The 13,004-nt window shown below is 36.6% G+C and overlaps 2 protein-coding genes across 4 annotated transcripts in view; both read right to left on the bottom strand.

Moving 5' to 3' along the window:
- Positions 1–214: 214 nt before the first annotated feature.
- On the bottom strand, positions 215–5,657 carry LOC311282462 (uncharacterized protein C20orf96-like). Of its 2 annotated transcripts, none has more exons than XM_084396260.1 (10): positions 5,401–5,657; positions 5,167–5,278; positions 4,949–5,073; positions 4,705–4,863; positions 3,504–3,603; positions 2,877–3,034; positions 2,441–2,542; positions 2,265–2,351; positions 2,012–2,136; positions 215–387 (listed from the first exon to the last, which is right to left on the bottom strand). In XM_084396260.1, exons 1-10 carry the CDS (start codon positions 5,431–5,433, stop codon positions 327–329), a joined length of 1,062 nt encoding a protein of 353 aa, XP_084252386.1. In that variant the 5' UTR covers positions 5,434–5,657; the 3' UTR covers positions 215–326. The 2 variants fall into 2 exon arrangements, with proteins under 2 accessions (XP_084252386.1, XP_084252385.1); XM_084396259.1 differs by having other exon boundaries at positions 5,158–5,278; positions 5,401–5,644.
- A 295-nt stretch (positions 5,658–5,952) lies between these two features.
- pnp4a (purine nucleoside phosphorylase 4a) overlaps positions 5,953–13,004 on the bottom strand; it is a 103,404-nt gene continuing 96,352 nt past the window's right edge. The window contains exons 1-6 of one of the 2 annotated variants that reach the window (XM_084395292.1): positions 10,558–10,703; positions 10,021–10,184; positions 9,491–9,594; positions 8,450–8,625; positions 8,162–8,352; positions 5,953–6,745 (exon numbers count right to left, since the gene is read on the bottom strand). In XM_084395292.1, the coding sequence (XP_084251418.1) occupies positions 6,528–6,745; positions 8,162–8,352; positions 8,450–8,625; positions 9,491–9,594; positions 10,021–10,184; positions 10,558–10,580 (876 nt within the window). In that variant the 5' untranslated portion in view covers positions 10,581–10,703 and the 3' untranslated portion in view covers positions 5,953–6,527. Of the gene's footprint in view, positions 6,746–8,161; positions 8,353–8,449; positions 8,626–9,490; positions 9,595–10,020; positions 10,185–10,557; positions 10,704–13,004 lie in introns of those variants that run through there. The other variant, XM_084395293.1, reaches the window with a different exon arrangement.

Here is a 13,004-nt window from a genome sequence, read left to right as displayed (position 1 = left end):
TTACTACTTACCAAAGGAAAGTGGTCACTTAACATCTGCAGCTTAGTTTGTGTGACACTAAAATACATGTAGTATGCAGTAGCACTTGCATGTTTAAAGGCACATCAATAAATTACGGTACTTGCACTAGAGTGGAATATATAGAAAAAAAAAAAATAAAGAGGATCGAGCCAATAAAACAAACTGAAAGCAAAGACAAATAAAGTAAGGAAGATCTGTAAAAATGTTTGACTGAGTAAAATGATTTAATGAAGTGGCTCCATTGATTTTCGTCTGTAATAACAGCTCAGGGGAAGGCTCAAAAAGGTAATGCATTCAGCACAGGGCTACACGGGGAGTAAATCCTCTTGGGGTATATTGAGATGGACGTCCATATCTGGAGTACACCTAAAATATAGACAACACAGTGACAGTGACTGTAAACAGCCAGTATACAACCCAAGGCCTAGTTCACAGAAGAAATGAAACTTCTGTCATCATTTACTCACTCTCATGTCATTCTGAACTGTTTTTGCCCATATACTGAAAGTCAATGGGGTCCAAAACTACAGCAGACCAGAATGAGTTTCATTGCATGGACAAAAAACACTGATATGTTTTTCAAAATATCTTCTATTGTGCTCCCACAGATGGGAAATTTAGAACAACAAATGATGACAATTTTTATTGGGTGCAAAGACATCTGTAAATAAGAAGGACTCCTTATGGCACATCTGCCTTTAAACATGGTCACCACAGCCTGAGACAGTTTGTTTAAGACCGGAAACATGAGAACTTTCCCTGCTTGGGCTCAGGACATCTGCAGATACTAAAGCCATGTCTCTGTCACGAGCGGAGAAGGAAATCCCAGATCTGTTTATCATTATCTCTAGTTAATGGAAACCTTTTTAATTTGTTGCTCAGTGTGACATGATATGTAAGTGTTTTTTGCTTGTTTTCCACGTTCTTTGTCCCCTAGGCCAAAACACTTAAGGACCAAAGGTCCATATGAATATATCTTAACTGTGATATAACCGTTCCCAAGGGTGGCAAGAGGTTGTGCAGGAACTTGGAATAAAGTGTCCGATTGTTTTGGAGGGGAAAATGACATGCTGTTTTGGAACAGACTGTTGGGAAATGTGAAACCTTCATTAACCTTTAATGGGCGCCAGGGATTCCATGAATGCACAGCATTCTCTTGTTCTTCATTTATCTTTAAGATGGCCTTTGGAGTCTTTTCCAAAACTGTAATATTACACCATCTCCAACAGCTCAATACCTTTCAAAACCAAGCCATTGTTTGAAAGTAGATGGGGCGAGTTTCCCTCTAGTAGTTTATCAGATTTGCAATGCTGGATCTCCAACAAAGCTCCTTGGGTTAGGGAAAATGTTACTTATCATACATATTTGCTTTTATTCACCTTCATGTCATTCCAAACCTGTATAACTTTCTTCATCAGAACAAAAAAGAAGATATCTCGTGGTTTTTGTTCATCCAATGAAAGTCAAGGGGGTCTAATTTGGTTTTGGACCCCGTTTGTCTTTTATTGTATAGACAAAAACAGTTGAAACATCCTTCAGAATTTCTTCTTTCACATTCATAAGAAAAAAAGTCGAACAGGTTTGGAACGACATGATGGGAAGTAAATGATGGCATAATCGGCATTTTTGGGTGAATTATCCCTTTAAATTGTTTCTCAATGCATGAAATGAGCGTCTTAACTCATATTAGATGGGCTGTGTGCTGTCAGTATGCTTGAGAAGGCTCTTGAAATTGAAGTGTTGCTGTTCTATATCTGTTTATGGGAGGGGTAGGGTCATACTAACACTGTTAGACATTTTGAGGGGTTTGTTGAACTTCCTTTCAAGTGGTCAATTTTGTGAGAACTTTTCTCTGCAACTGCAATTACTGTATAACTTGGGAATGCTTCAACTGAAGAGCTTGCCAATGTTCCTGTGTTAATAGGACATAAGAACTGTTTGTGATAAAGAAGCTGTTTGCCTCAATAACTCATTGTCCTCATCCACTTACTTAGGCCTATCTGATTTCAGGAAAACATCTGGAAAGATCTCTCTCCTGATGTTTGGTCTTGATAGTTGCAGTTCCTTAATACTCTTCATTAACTCTTCGTTCTTCTGCTCTAGCTCCATTATCACCTTAAAAATATATACAATGTAAATAAATAAATAAGTGTACAAATTAACATACTTTTTTTTAAATAATGCGTTAAGTCTACCTCAACAATCAAAAATTAACTTTAATAATATATAAAAAGAATAGTCACTTTTCTGTGCATATTAATCTCTTCCCTCATTGCGTAATTCTGTGAGGCCACGAGTTTGACAATGGGAGGGATGTGGGATTCATGTTTCTGAAAATCAAACAACAAAGATATGTTTGATAATGCACTTAGAAAAGTCAAGAATTACCTCCATTAAAAAACAAACAAATCTTCTTTACCTCAACAACAGCAGAAAGCACATCCTGTTCTCTTTGGTGTTGGCATCTCTCCAAACGGACTGTTTCTTTCTCAAACAACAGATTTACATCCACTCGCTCTTTCTGACAATTACAGAGGAGAAACATATTAAAACATTATTCTTATGGAAGCTAGAACCACATGTGTATTTTAATAAATAAAGTTATCCTGTCATCCAGACAGTTAAGTCCTGCTTATTTTTCGGCTGCACTTTATTTTACAGTATGTGCACTTACAGTGTACTTACCTAAGAAATTACTGGGTAATAATAAGGTAACTACATGGGTCATGGTTAGGTTTAGGGGTAGGTTCAGAGAGAGTACCTAGTTATTACCCAGTTATTGCAATTACTATAATAAGTACATAGTATATACATGGGGAACAGGACTGTTAAATAAAGTGCTACCCATTTTTTACCTGTTGCATCTCTTTCAGTCTGTCCAATTTTCTTTTCATGTCTACAATCTGCAAGGCCTTGACTGGGAACTCCATATCTTTGTATGTCTTTAGGAAGCGGAGCTCTTTCCGAGCCTTTACCACCTCTGCTTTTACCATGTCCAACTTCTTCTGCAAACCTGCACTTATAAGATAGTCAGCTGAAACTTGTTGCTGCAGTTTGGGGTTGGTTGTTTTTGCTTTAGCATTAACGCTATATGGCCAAAAGTACCTGGATAACCAAACATGTCGACTTCTCTGTGTGCACGGGGCAATATCATGCTGGAACAGAAGAGGGCCTCATTCTACATGAAATGTTAATGTTTGCTTGATTTTATGCGCCTGCTTGTAATGCACTTTTACTGTATTTTTGATAAAATAAGCCAATCCTTAATGAGCATAAGAGACATCTTTCAAAAACATGTAAAGAAATTGTACCGGCTGCAAACTTTTGAATGGTAATGTAGCTGGAATAGCAAAGCCAATTAATTAGATTAGAAAAGTGTTTCCACATACTTTTGGCCATACATAGTGTGTAAACTGCATTTAAAAGTAATAATGAAAATAGCTAAAACATAATTGATTGTAAAGTGTAGAAGAAAAACTAACCGCTGAGATTAGTCTGTGACACTTCCTCTGTATCTGTCAGCTCTGCGTTGGCACTTTTAATAAGACTGTCATCCCATTTTTTCAAAGCCACCATTGATTTCTAGAAAAAAAACATATATCACATTTCATTGGTTAAGGGAACTTAAAGGTGCAATAAGCGATTTCTGAGAAACGCTGTTGATATTTGAAATCACCAAAACAAACACGCCCCTACCCAAAAGGATCACACCCCTATCTTGATAACTAGGGGTGGGCGGATCGACCCTGAAGTATCGATACTTTCGATACTCGATCCTCACATAAAAATATCGATCCAAATGTGTGTTTTTTTACCAGTAATTTTTTATTAATTTAGCACGCAATTCAGTGCGTAAAATAAGCTTCTAAGTGAAAAAATAAGCGAATGTTAGTGGATAATTGTGTAGGATAGAACTTTTTCTCCTAGTCATCTGGATACAAGGCGAAACCAATCAATCGCAGAGAGCGTTCGATGCTGGTGCTTCGCTGAGCTCACAGGCCCAGTGCGTTTGGGAAACGAAGCCTTGCTTAAATGACAGAGAAACAATCGGGAGTTATTTCGCAATAAACAAACCAAAAGTGTACATAACGGTTCAAAATGTTGACGTCAGTATAGAGCTGTGATTATACAGAGCTGTGATATAAATCTGTGATTTTTTTATAAAAAAAATCTATGTATTAGGCCTATGTATTAGGCCATTGTATTTCATAGAAAATTGTGTCTAGTACTATATAAATTATAAAGGTTTAATTTGCTTCTTTATTTCAAACGACCCGACCGACCGCGACCCTAATATCATTAAAAATATTTTTTGGAAAGTGCATACAAGTTCAAGTGCATGCTTTTAAAATGAAAAAGTATTGGTATCGGTATCGACATCGGCGATACTGGCCCTGTATTTACTTGGTATCGGATCGATACCGAAATTTGCAGTATCGCCCACCACTATTGATAAACCACCCATAAATTCACGAACACACTGTGCAGCACAGGCCCACCCCTCTCATGAATGGACGCGCCCCTTACTGCTGATTGGCTACAAGTGTGTTTTGGTGCGATCCACTTTCAACAGCGTTTCTCAGAAATCACTTACTGCACCTTTAATACTCAACTTTGAAAAAGTTTGCATTCAGTGCTCTTTGTGTACAGTGGGATCTAAGAACATAATACAATATAGCTCACCCTCATCTGTTCTCTCTGTGTGAGCAGTTCTTTGGCTCTGGAGACTGAGCTTCTGTCTGTGTCAATAATGCTTCTGGCCATCTGCAGGTTCCTCTCTTGAAGCTGTTCACAGTGCTCCTCCAGGTCTTTTATTGCGTTTTTTCTGGATGTGATGAGTAACTACAACAGATTGCAGTTGTCAGCGTGGCGTAAACTAAACACAAGTGAACTATTAAAGTTGGCTTTCCTGCTTTACAGTACACACCATCAGTGCTTTGATGTTGTCTTTCCTCTTGGAGGTGATCTGGTCCTGCTCCACTTTTCCAGGTGCTCTTGTAGAGAGTTTGGGGAGTGTTGTGAAATCATTTTGGACAGCGTTTTGAGATTTTCCTGTTCATAAAGCAGACAATGCATAAAGACAGACACGTCTCACTACAGTAGAAGCACTACATTTATCCTTAGCCATGTTTATACCTGATTTACCAGTTGGAGATGGTATGATTCCTCCTTTGTTAGATGATATGACTGCTTTATGATGAAATGTTGCCCAAAGCAGAGGCTTTGGTCTTGTACTTCGCTCCCATTTGCTGTAATCCTTGAACAAATATTTTAATAAAAAAGGGTTTAGTCTAACTGCAGCTATTTTACTTTACTTACACACAGAGAGCAATACTCATAACGTTACATGAAATTAAAAAAAAGGAGTGTACTGCAAACCTTTTCATTATGTGTCACTAAATTCCCGAACATTATAACAATAACGTAACAATCATACAGTTGAGTTGACGTCAGTCAGTCAGTCATTCCACCGGATGAAAGTTCAACATGTCTTGGCGTGTCATGATGTTGTGTTCTTCACCGGTAAAATCAGTTCTGTCGATATCAAAAAGTCATCAAGAGTTCTTAAACAATTCCGGCATTCCGAAAGTTTGCCATAGCAACCGGAGATACACGTCGACACGCCTGTGTACAACGTACTTCTGCTGCCATCTAGTGGACACACTGAGCATGCGCGAAAATGGGGAAATTCTCTTCTGTTTCCTGTCATTCTATTTTTCATAATTTAACAGAAAAACGAATGTAATCCTTTATATAAAGGTCTATAAATCCCTATAAATTATGTGTGATTGTAGCAAAGAAATTGAATTAAGAAACCGATAGTAAAATTCTTGTCAAAATACATTGCATTGCAGGACAGTTATATGCATGATTAAAGAATGAATTGTAAAATATTTTCAAAATACACTTTTATTGCTGACATTCTTGCATTATAAGATAAGGTTATGTGATTGTTTTATAGAAGAGAAGGTTATACAAAACAGGTATATTCAATGGCAAATTTACAACACAGATAATATAAAATGTATTATAAATAGCATATAGGAATGATTTAAATATTTGATTTGATACATGATTTTTTAAATACATTATCATCAAAATATTAACATTAGGAATTATATTAATTTGTATAATGAATAGCAGTGCATTAACATTTAATAATTTCCCACACAAAAGGGCCTAATGTTATGTAATCATGAAGATGCATACACAACTTTCACTGCACAAAAAAGATGAACATGAATAACATATTGAATAGCTCACCGTTTTTTAAGTTATTGTTATGGCACCTTCAAACTAGATCATTTTTATGATCACTGCAAATAATAAAATCTTAACATTTAAATATATATATATATATATATATATATATATATATAAAGTGTTATTGAAACAGATGTTCTGTAGTTATACTCAAAAGTAAAAGTAAATGAAAAGAGTGATGACGGCATAGCTGCAGATTCTTCCGGATGAAGTTTTGATGGGCAGTTACAGTGTTGATGACATTACGCCGTGTTGTTATTGATGTCCATGCGGCTGATGAGCTCTGTGACAAGCACCTGCAGGGTCTCTGAACGCATTTTGCTCACTTCCAGCACAGCTTCATGATTGACAGTCTCATTGTCCTCATAGCTTTTCACCACTTTGTTGGTGATGAGGGAGAGACCAAAGACTCTCATGCCACAATGACTGGCGACCAACACTTCTGGTGCAGTACTCATTCCTTTAAAGGCAAATTATGTATAAATTAATAATAAAATGCATAATTAAGACAATATAACTATCACTTACTATTTCTATTCAATATAAAGTTAATATATTAAGTGTGTTATATCTGTGCCACTATTGTCACAAATGGAAAATAACAAGTTTTTCCAAAATCTTGCCAAATTTAAAGGGTTAGTCATTAATTATTCACCTTCATGTTGTTCCAAACCTGTAAGATTTCATCATCTTTGGAACACAAAAGAAGTTCCTCTAAAATGAAATCTAAGAACTTTCTGTCCCTCCATTGACAGCCTATGCAACTATCACTTTCAAGCCCCAGAAAGGTAGTAAAGACATCATTAAAGTAATTCATGTGACTCCAGTGTTTTATGAAGCGACACAAGGACTTTGTTTGCACCAAATAACATAATTTAAAATTTTATTAACAAAATATTAATCTCCAATGCACCTTCACGCAACAACGTCTGCTCTCGCGTCAACACAACACGAATGCGTCGTGGTGTTCTCGTGAACGCGTCGCTTCAAAAAATTGAGGTTAAACCACTGGAGTCACATGGATTACTTTCATGATGTCTTTACTACCTTTCTGGGGCTGGTAGTTACATAGTCTGTCAATAGAGGGACAGAAAGCTCTTAGATTTCATTAAAAAGACCTTCATTTGTGTTCTGAAGATGAACGAAAGTCTTACATGAGAAATGAATGGCAGAATTTTCATTATTTGGGTGAACTACTCCTTACAGCAATTTAAAGTGCCCCTATTATGCTATATTAAAGGTTCCTTAATTTGTTTTGCCGGTCTCCTACAACAGGTTTACATGCATCCAAGGTCAAAAACACTTTAATATACATTGCAGCATCACAGCTTTTCACACAGTGTCTGAAACGGTTCGATGAAGGATTCAGTCTCTCTAAACCCCTCCTTTTTCCGAAAGCCTACTCTGCTCTGATTGGTCAGATGGCTGAGTCTGTTATGACTGGTCTACCGTTATACAGCGCATGTCGTAAACGAAACACCCATTAAATATCTGAATTTTGAGCATCCTTTTGCTTTTGAGTCTTTTTGACAGCTTAAACCAAACTCCTCCAGGCCTCAGCTACAACTACAGTGTTTGAGGGTCAAAGTTGTCGTTGTTCGCGGCATTATGCAAATTTGTTACAAACCTATAAGTTTGCGCAGGAAGTAAGTCTACGATCACTGATGACTCGCTTAAGGCTCGATTCTTTCTTTTGGGAGACAATAACTCCATTAAGCACATTGATCTTTGAAACTTTGCAGACCTTTTACATTTACAAATAGCTACATAACAAACCACATAAAAGGTAATATCCGAAAAAGCATAATAAGGGCGCTTTAAAAATTCTGATTAGATATGAATTGTGTTGATTTTACTAAACGAGACACCATCTTACCAACTGCATCCACTCCCAGTCTGTGCAGAAGTTGGGCTTCAGCTATGGTCTCAAAGTTGGGTCCTCCCACCATGCAATACACGCCCTCTTGGACATACTGGGAGACGCCCATGCTCTTACAAATGTCGAATGCCATCATCCGTAGGCTTTTGTCATAGACCCCAGACATGGGCGGAAATCGAGTGCCAAACCTTGATAACGACCGATAAATGATTACATTGCTTGTACTGGTGATTATAATGAACGAACGCTTTCTTAACTCACTTCAACATGTACATTGATACTCACTTATCATCATTAGGGCCATTGAGAGGATTCAGTCCAGCAAGTCCAGGGAAGTTAATGTGATCTCGTATGATCATAATATCACCACAGCTATAACTGTCCGCTAATGACCCCGCAGCATTAGTGACAATCAAGGTGTCGACACCCAGAAGCTTGAAAACTCTCACTGGAAAAGTGACCTGAGGAACACAAGCGCAAATTCTGGTAATCCATTTTCAACATCCACCAAAGCCTGCTGCTGTACTGTACAAGGCATATTACCATTAAGCCATTTTAATCTAACCCTGTGTTATGTAAACCTCACAAAAGTTTCATTGAATGATAAATTGTGCTCTGGCATATAGCATGTGACTCAAAGCAGCGTGACCAGGATGAAGTGAGTGTGGGCATCCAAAAAAAGGAATCTCCTTATTCTATCATCACTTTAGACTGCAGCATGACACAGCATGAATAGAACAGTGTTCTGTAGTTATTACTTTTGGAATGTAATGTAATTTTGTTATGTAACATAATTCTATTTATGACACCTGATGAAACTGTCAAGATAGATTTTGCATTAACATGGGCCATAAAGCAAAATAAAGCCTGATGGAACATCAAACTGTGTTAGCCCAATAATGATATGTACTGAAATGATGAAAATGTACACTACTGTAGGGGTCAGTAAGATTCTTTTTTTTTTATTGTTGTAAGAAATGAATACAGTAATTTTATTCAGCAAGGATGCTTTAAATTGCCTAAAAGTTACAGTATAGACATTTATAATTTATATTTTAAACACAAAAAGAAAGAAATAATAATAAGATTTTTTCTGGAGGACCAAATCAGCATATTAAAATGATTTCTGAAAGATCATGTGTCACTAAAGACTGGAGTAATGATGCTGAAAAGAATCAGTTTTGCCATCACATGAATAAATAAATCAAATAAATGCAGCCTTGGTGAGCATAAGAGACTTTTTGAACCATAAATGTTTGAACGATAGCATACAATGTATGGCAAAGAAGTGGGGCATGTAGTGTCTTTGGTTTGAAAAAGACAAACCTTGCTTAGCGAGTGTCCCTCATACATATGGAATCGACCCTGCATGCACACACAGGTCTTCCCTTTGAGCTCCCCAAAAACCAGCCTTCCAGCATGACCCTTCACTGTTTCAATACACACAAACACATAGCCAGGACACATACAAGCATTATTACTTATAACAAAATACACACAATTTTTTTTTCACACAAAACTTTGTTTCCATCCTTTTAAAATTGAAGGAGCCATTTAAACTGAAGTTTTGGAGGTTAAAAGTTGAACAGTGTAACATGCTAGCATAATATTGGCATATTTTATTTACATAATGCATTTGGGAAATGCTTTTATCCAAATTGACTTGCACTGCATTCAAGATACACATAAAAAATAAAAAAAAAACGGTTTTATCAGTTCTTGCTTTCCATGGGAATCAATCCTATGACCTCGGTGTTGCCACGCTCTACTGTTTGATAATACTTTGTCTTTGTTTTAGCAAATGGAGAAAAACACTGAAGCAAATACATTCCTACATGTTCTGACCAGTGTCTTACCTGTGCTCTGAGGAAAGCCAGGGATGTCAGAGTATTTGAAAGAGTCTTGGCACTTGAGTGCGTCTGCCAGCATGCCCAGTCCAGAGCCGCAAATGATGGCTACTTTAGGTCTGTGTTGTGTCTGGGACAGCAGCCAGTCTGCCGTTCTCTGGTAGTCCTCATGGCTGGTGACAAGAAAGAAGACTATATTCATTAGAGGGAACTGTGGAATTTAAAGCATCAGTTACTGGCTCTATATTGTCTTTTCATTTTCTGCACATTGTGGACTGTGTACTTAACAGTTTTTGAAATATCAGGGCTACTGTGAATTAATAAAAAGCATTATATTGGCATCATTGCTTTTAAAAAGACAAATATCCATTTGCTTGGCCTAAATACTGTTTCATACTGTAAGATGAGCATATCATTTATAGAAATAAACAGTATTAAATAGAGCCACAGTTTTACATTTTCAAGAAAAAGTATGCCATTTCGTTCATGCACAATCCTAAGACATACTTTGTCTTAACCTTAAGAAGGAAAGAAAATGTAACTTACCAGATTTGATCTTTACTATGCATGTTGGTGTCGTGTGTTTGTCTTGAAGAAGTGTTCCTGGATTTGAGCAGTGTGTGAATGAGAGAACAGCTCTCTCGATTTAAGTAAACCTACTGTCAGACCTCACTAACACACACAAATGCTCTGATTGGTTACAACTCAGTGTTATATTAGTCATGCCAAATGAATTGCCTAGTAATTTGTAGGTGTGTCTAAGTGTAATATCAGAGGAAAGCTAAACTTTCGATTAGATTTGGGGAAAGTAAGCTTTTAAAACCAACCACGCAAGAATATCTGGTGCTTTTATGAGTAAAAAAAATCAGTGTACATTGTGAATTCAAAGTTTAATTGCATCACAAGGGGAACCCCCCCCCCCCCCCCCCCCCCGACAGATCTAATCATAGCATCAGAAGACATCACTTGAATAAATTAATAACAATTTAAAAACAACATGTCACTAGCCTAAATTAAACACACTAATTTCCAACTATACTGCGTTTGGAGTGTATCCGGTTTGCAGTATAAGATCTGTCAGTGGGTTGAGATTGAGTTCCTCCACATCGGTAAACATGTGAGGCCCATTAGGGGTACAGACACATTCCCAAATCTGAAGCATGAGACTAGAAAAATTTAATTTGGGGACTTCACAAGATTTGACTGATTGCAAGCAATTTTCCACTTTTAGAGACCGATCCAAAGTCTTGTAAAAACATTTATAGAGAGAAAAGGTATAAATCAACTTCTTTTCTCTTGCCGTCACTATTATTAAGATGAATGCATTTCAGACAGTGATTGACCCAGCTTCTCATTGGCTTGTGCATGAATTGTCCTCGACCGGAATCAGACTGATACACCACTGTTTGCCCACACATTCTCCACTTTTAGTATCAGGATCTGTAAGGTAAATTACTTTAATATTTATTTTAAAAAAGAAAACTTTTTCCTGCTTATTATATGGCTACTTACCAAATAAATAAATAAATGCATTTGGAAAATTCTACTATGATAGAAGAAAGAGACCTTTCTCTATTTTTACATTTAGTAAAACACAATTAGTTTAATAATGATCTTTAGCAAATCTCAAAAATCTCAATATCCATTTTGTACAATATAACCTTGTGATCCCTACACTTATAGCATTTAAAATGACTGATTTGAGTTTTTTAGTGTTTTATTTTTCATTAATTTAGACAAAACAGTATAGAGTATTGGTTGCACTTTATTTTACAGCACACTTTCAGTGTACTTACAGTGTAATTACTAAGAAAGTATTAAAAGGTAACTACATGGGTTAAGGTTAGGTTTAGGGGTAGGTTCAGGACTAGTACCCAGTTATTGCAATTACAACAATAAGTATATAGTATGTACATGGAGAACAGGACTGTAAAATAAAGTGCTACTAGAGTATTAATATCATCCAGTTGTTGGCATAACAACAAAATAATTATCATCTTATTGCATAACCAGAATTTTAAGATGCATCCCCAAACAAAACCGATCGCCGAAGACGAAACAGAATTCAAGAACATGTCACGAACCAGATTCCTGAGGAACATTCAGCTTGAGACAATAATATTTACATTTTCCGCATTGCTCTCTCACATACCATTAGTCTGACAATGTGCACCAGTCAAGATAGCTTTCAGACACATGAAAACCTTTTGTCCCAAGAGAACGTGGTAACTCGCATAGCCGGTCACATCTAACTAGGCTCATGTGAGTTATACAATGTAATCAGGCAGATATAGAGAAAGACAGAGAACGATAGAGAGAAAGAAAGGAAGCGTATCCCTTTCTCTGTAATTACATTAACAATGTCGAGTGCCAAGCATACCCTACGCAACTCGCTCTCTCTCTCTCTGTTCAGACGTAATCTGTGGCATATGAGGCACATGTGATTTCACCCACTGGAATCTGATTGCCCTATTCGCTCATTATTAATGGATTCTAAATAAAAACAGAAATGAAAACCTTAATATACAAAAATTTTTACATTTGATGTAAACAGTGAAATCTCATATTAATGTACTTTTGTTATTCAATATTAAATGTATTACTCTTTATTAAACTTATTGTTTGGTCTCAAATTTAGCTTTGCAAAAAAGTGTTAAAAATAATACAATATTAAGTTAACTTTAACCAAAGCTGACGTTAAGCAGCTAAAAATCAAGTTAAATGTCTTTATTGCCCTTCTCACATAAAAATTTCTTAATTAAAGGATTTTTTTTTTTTTCAAAATGAACTAAATTTAAATAATGAATCATCATCATCAACCCTCATTCCAAAAAAATCTTTTTTTCTTACCCTGGTTCACTATGGTAAGCCTATTATAAGTGTTAGTAAGTATGGTTTTCGGGGGAAATTGCGTACATGCGTCACTCGTCTGTGCGTGTCTCGTCATATCCGTAAATGGAGAAAAGTTGCCCCGGTGAGTGTATTGTGTGGGA

This window comes from Rutilus rutilus (genome assembly GCF_951802725.1).
Source record: "Rutilus rutilus genome assembly, chromosome: 22".
Classification (NCBI taxonomy): domain Eukaryota; kingdom Metazoa; phylum Chordata; class Actinopteri; order Cypriniformes; family Leuciscidae; genus Rutilus; species Rutilus rutilus.
Note: the sequence above shows the minus strand (reverse complement) of the source record. Positions and strands in the feature narration are given on the sequence as shown.

What these genes read in the sequence shown, in the direction of transcription:
- LOC311282462 (XM_084396259.1), bottom strand. Translation starts at nt 5,433, where the DNA reads ATGTTCGGGAATTTAGTGACACATAATGAAAAG. An exon ending in ACAACATCAAAGCACTGATG is followed by an intron (nt 4,864 to 4,948) that starts GTGTGTACTGTA and finishes AATCTGTTGTAG; the next exon opens with TTACTCATCACATCCAGAAA. An exon ending in AGATTAATATGCACAGAAAA is followed by an intron (nt 2,137 to 2,264) that starts GTGACTATTCTT and finishes TATATTTTTAAG; the next exon opens with GTGATAATGGAGCTAGAGCA.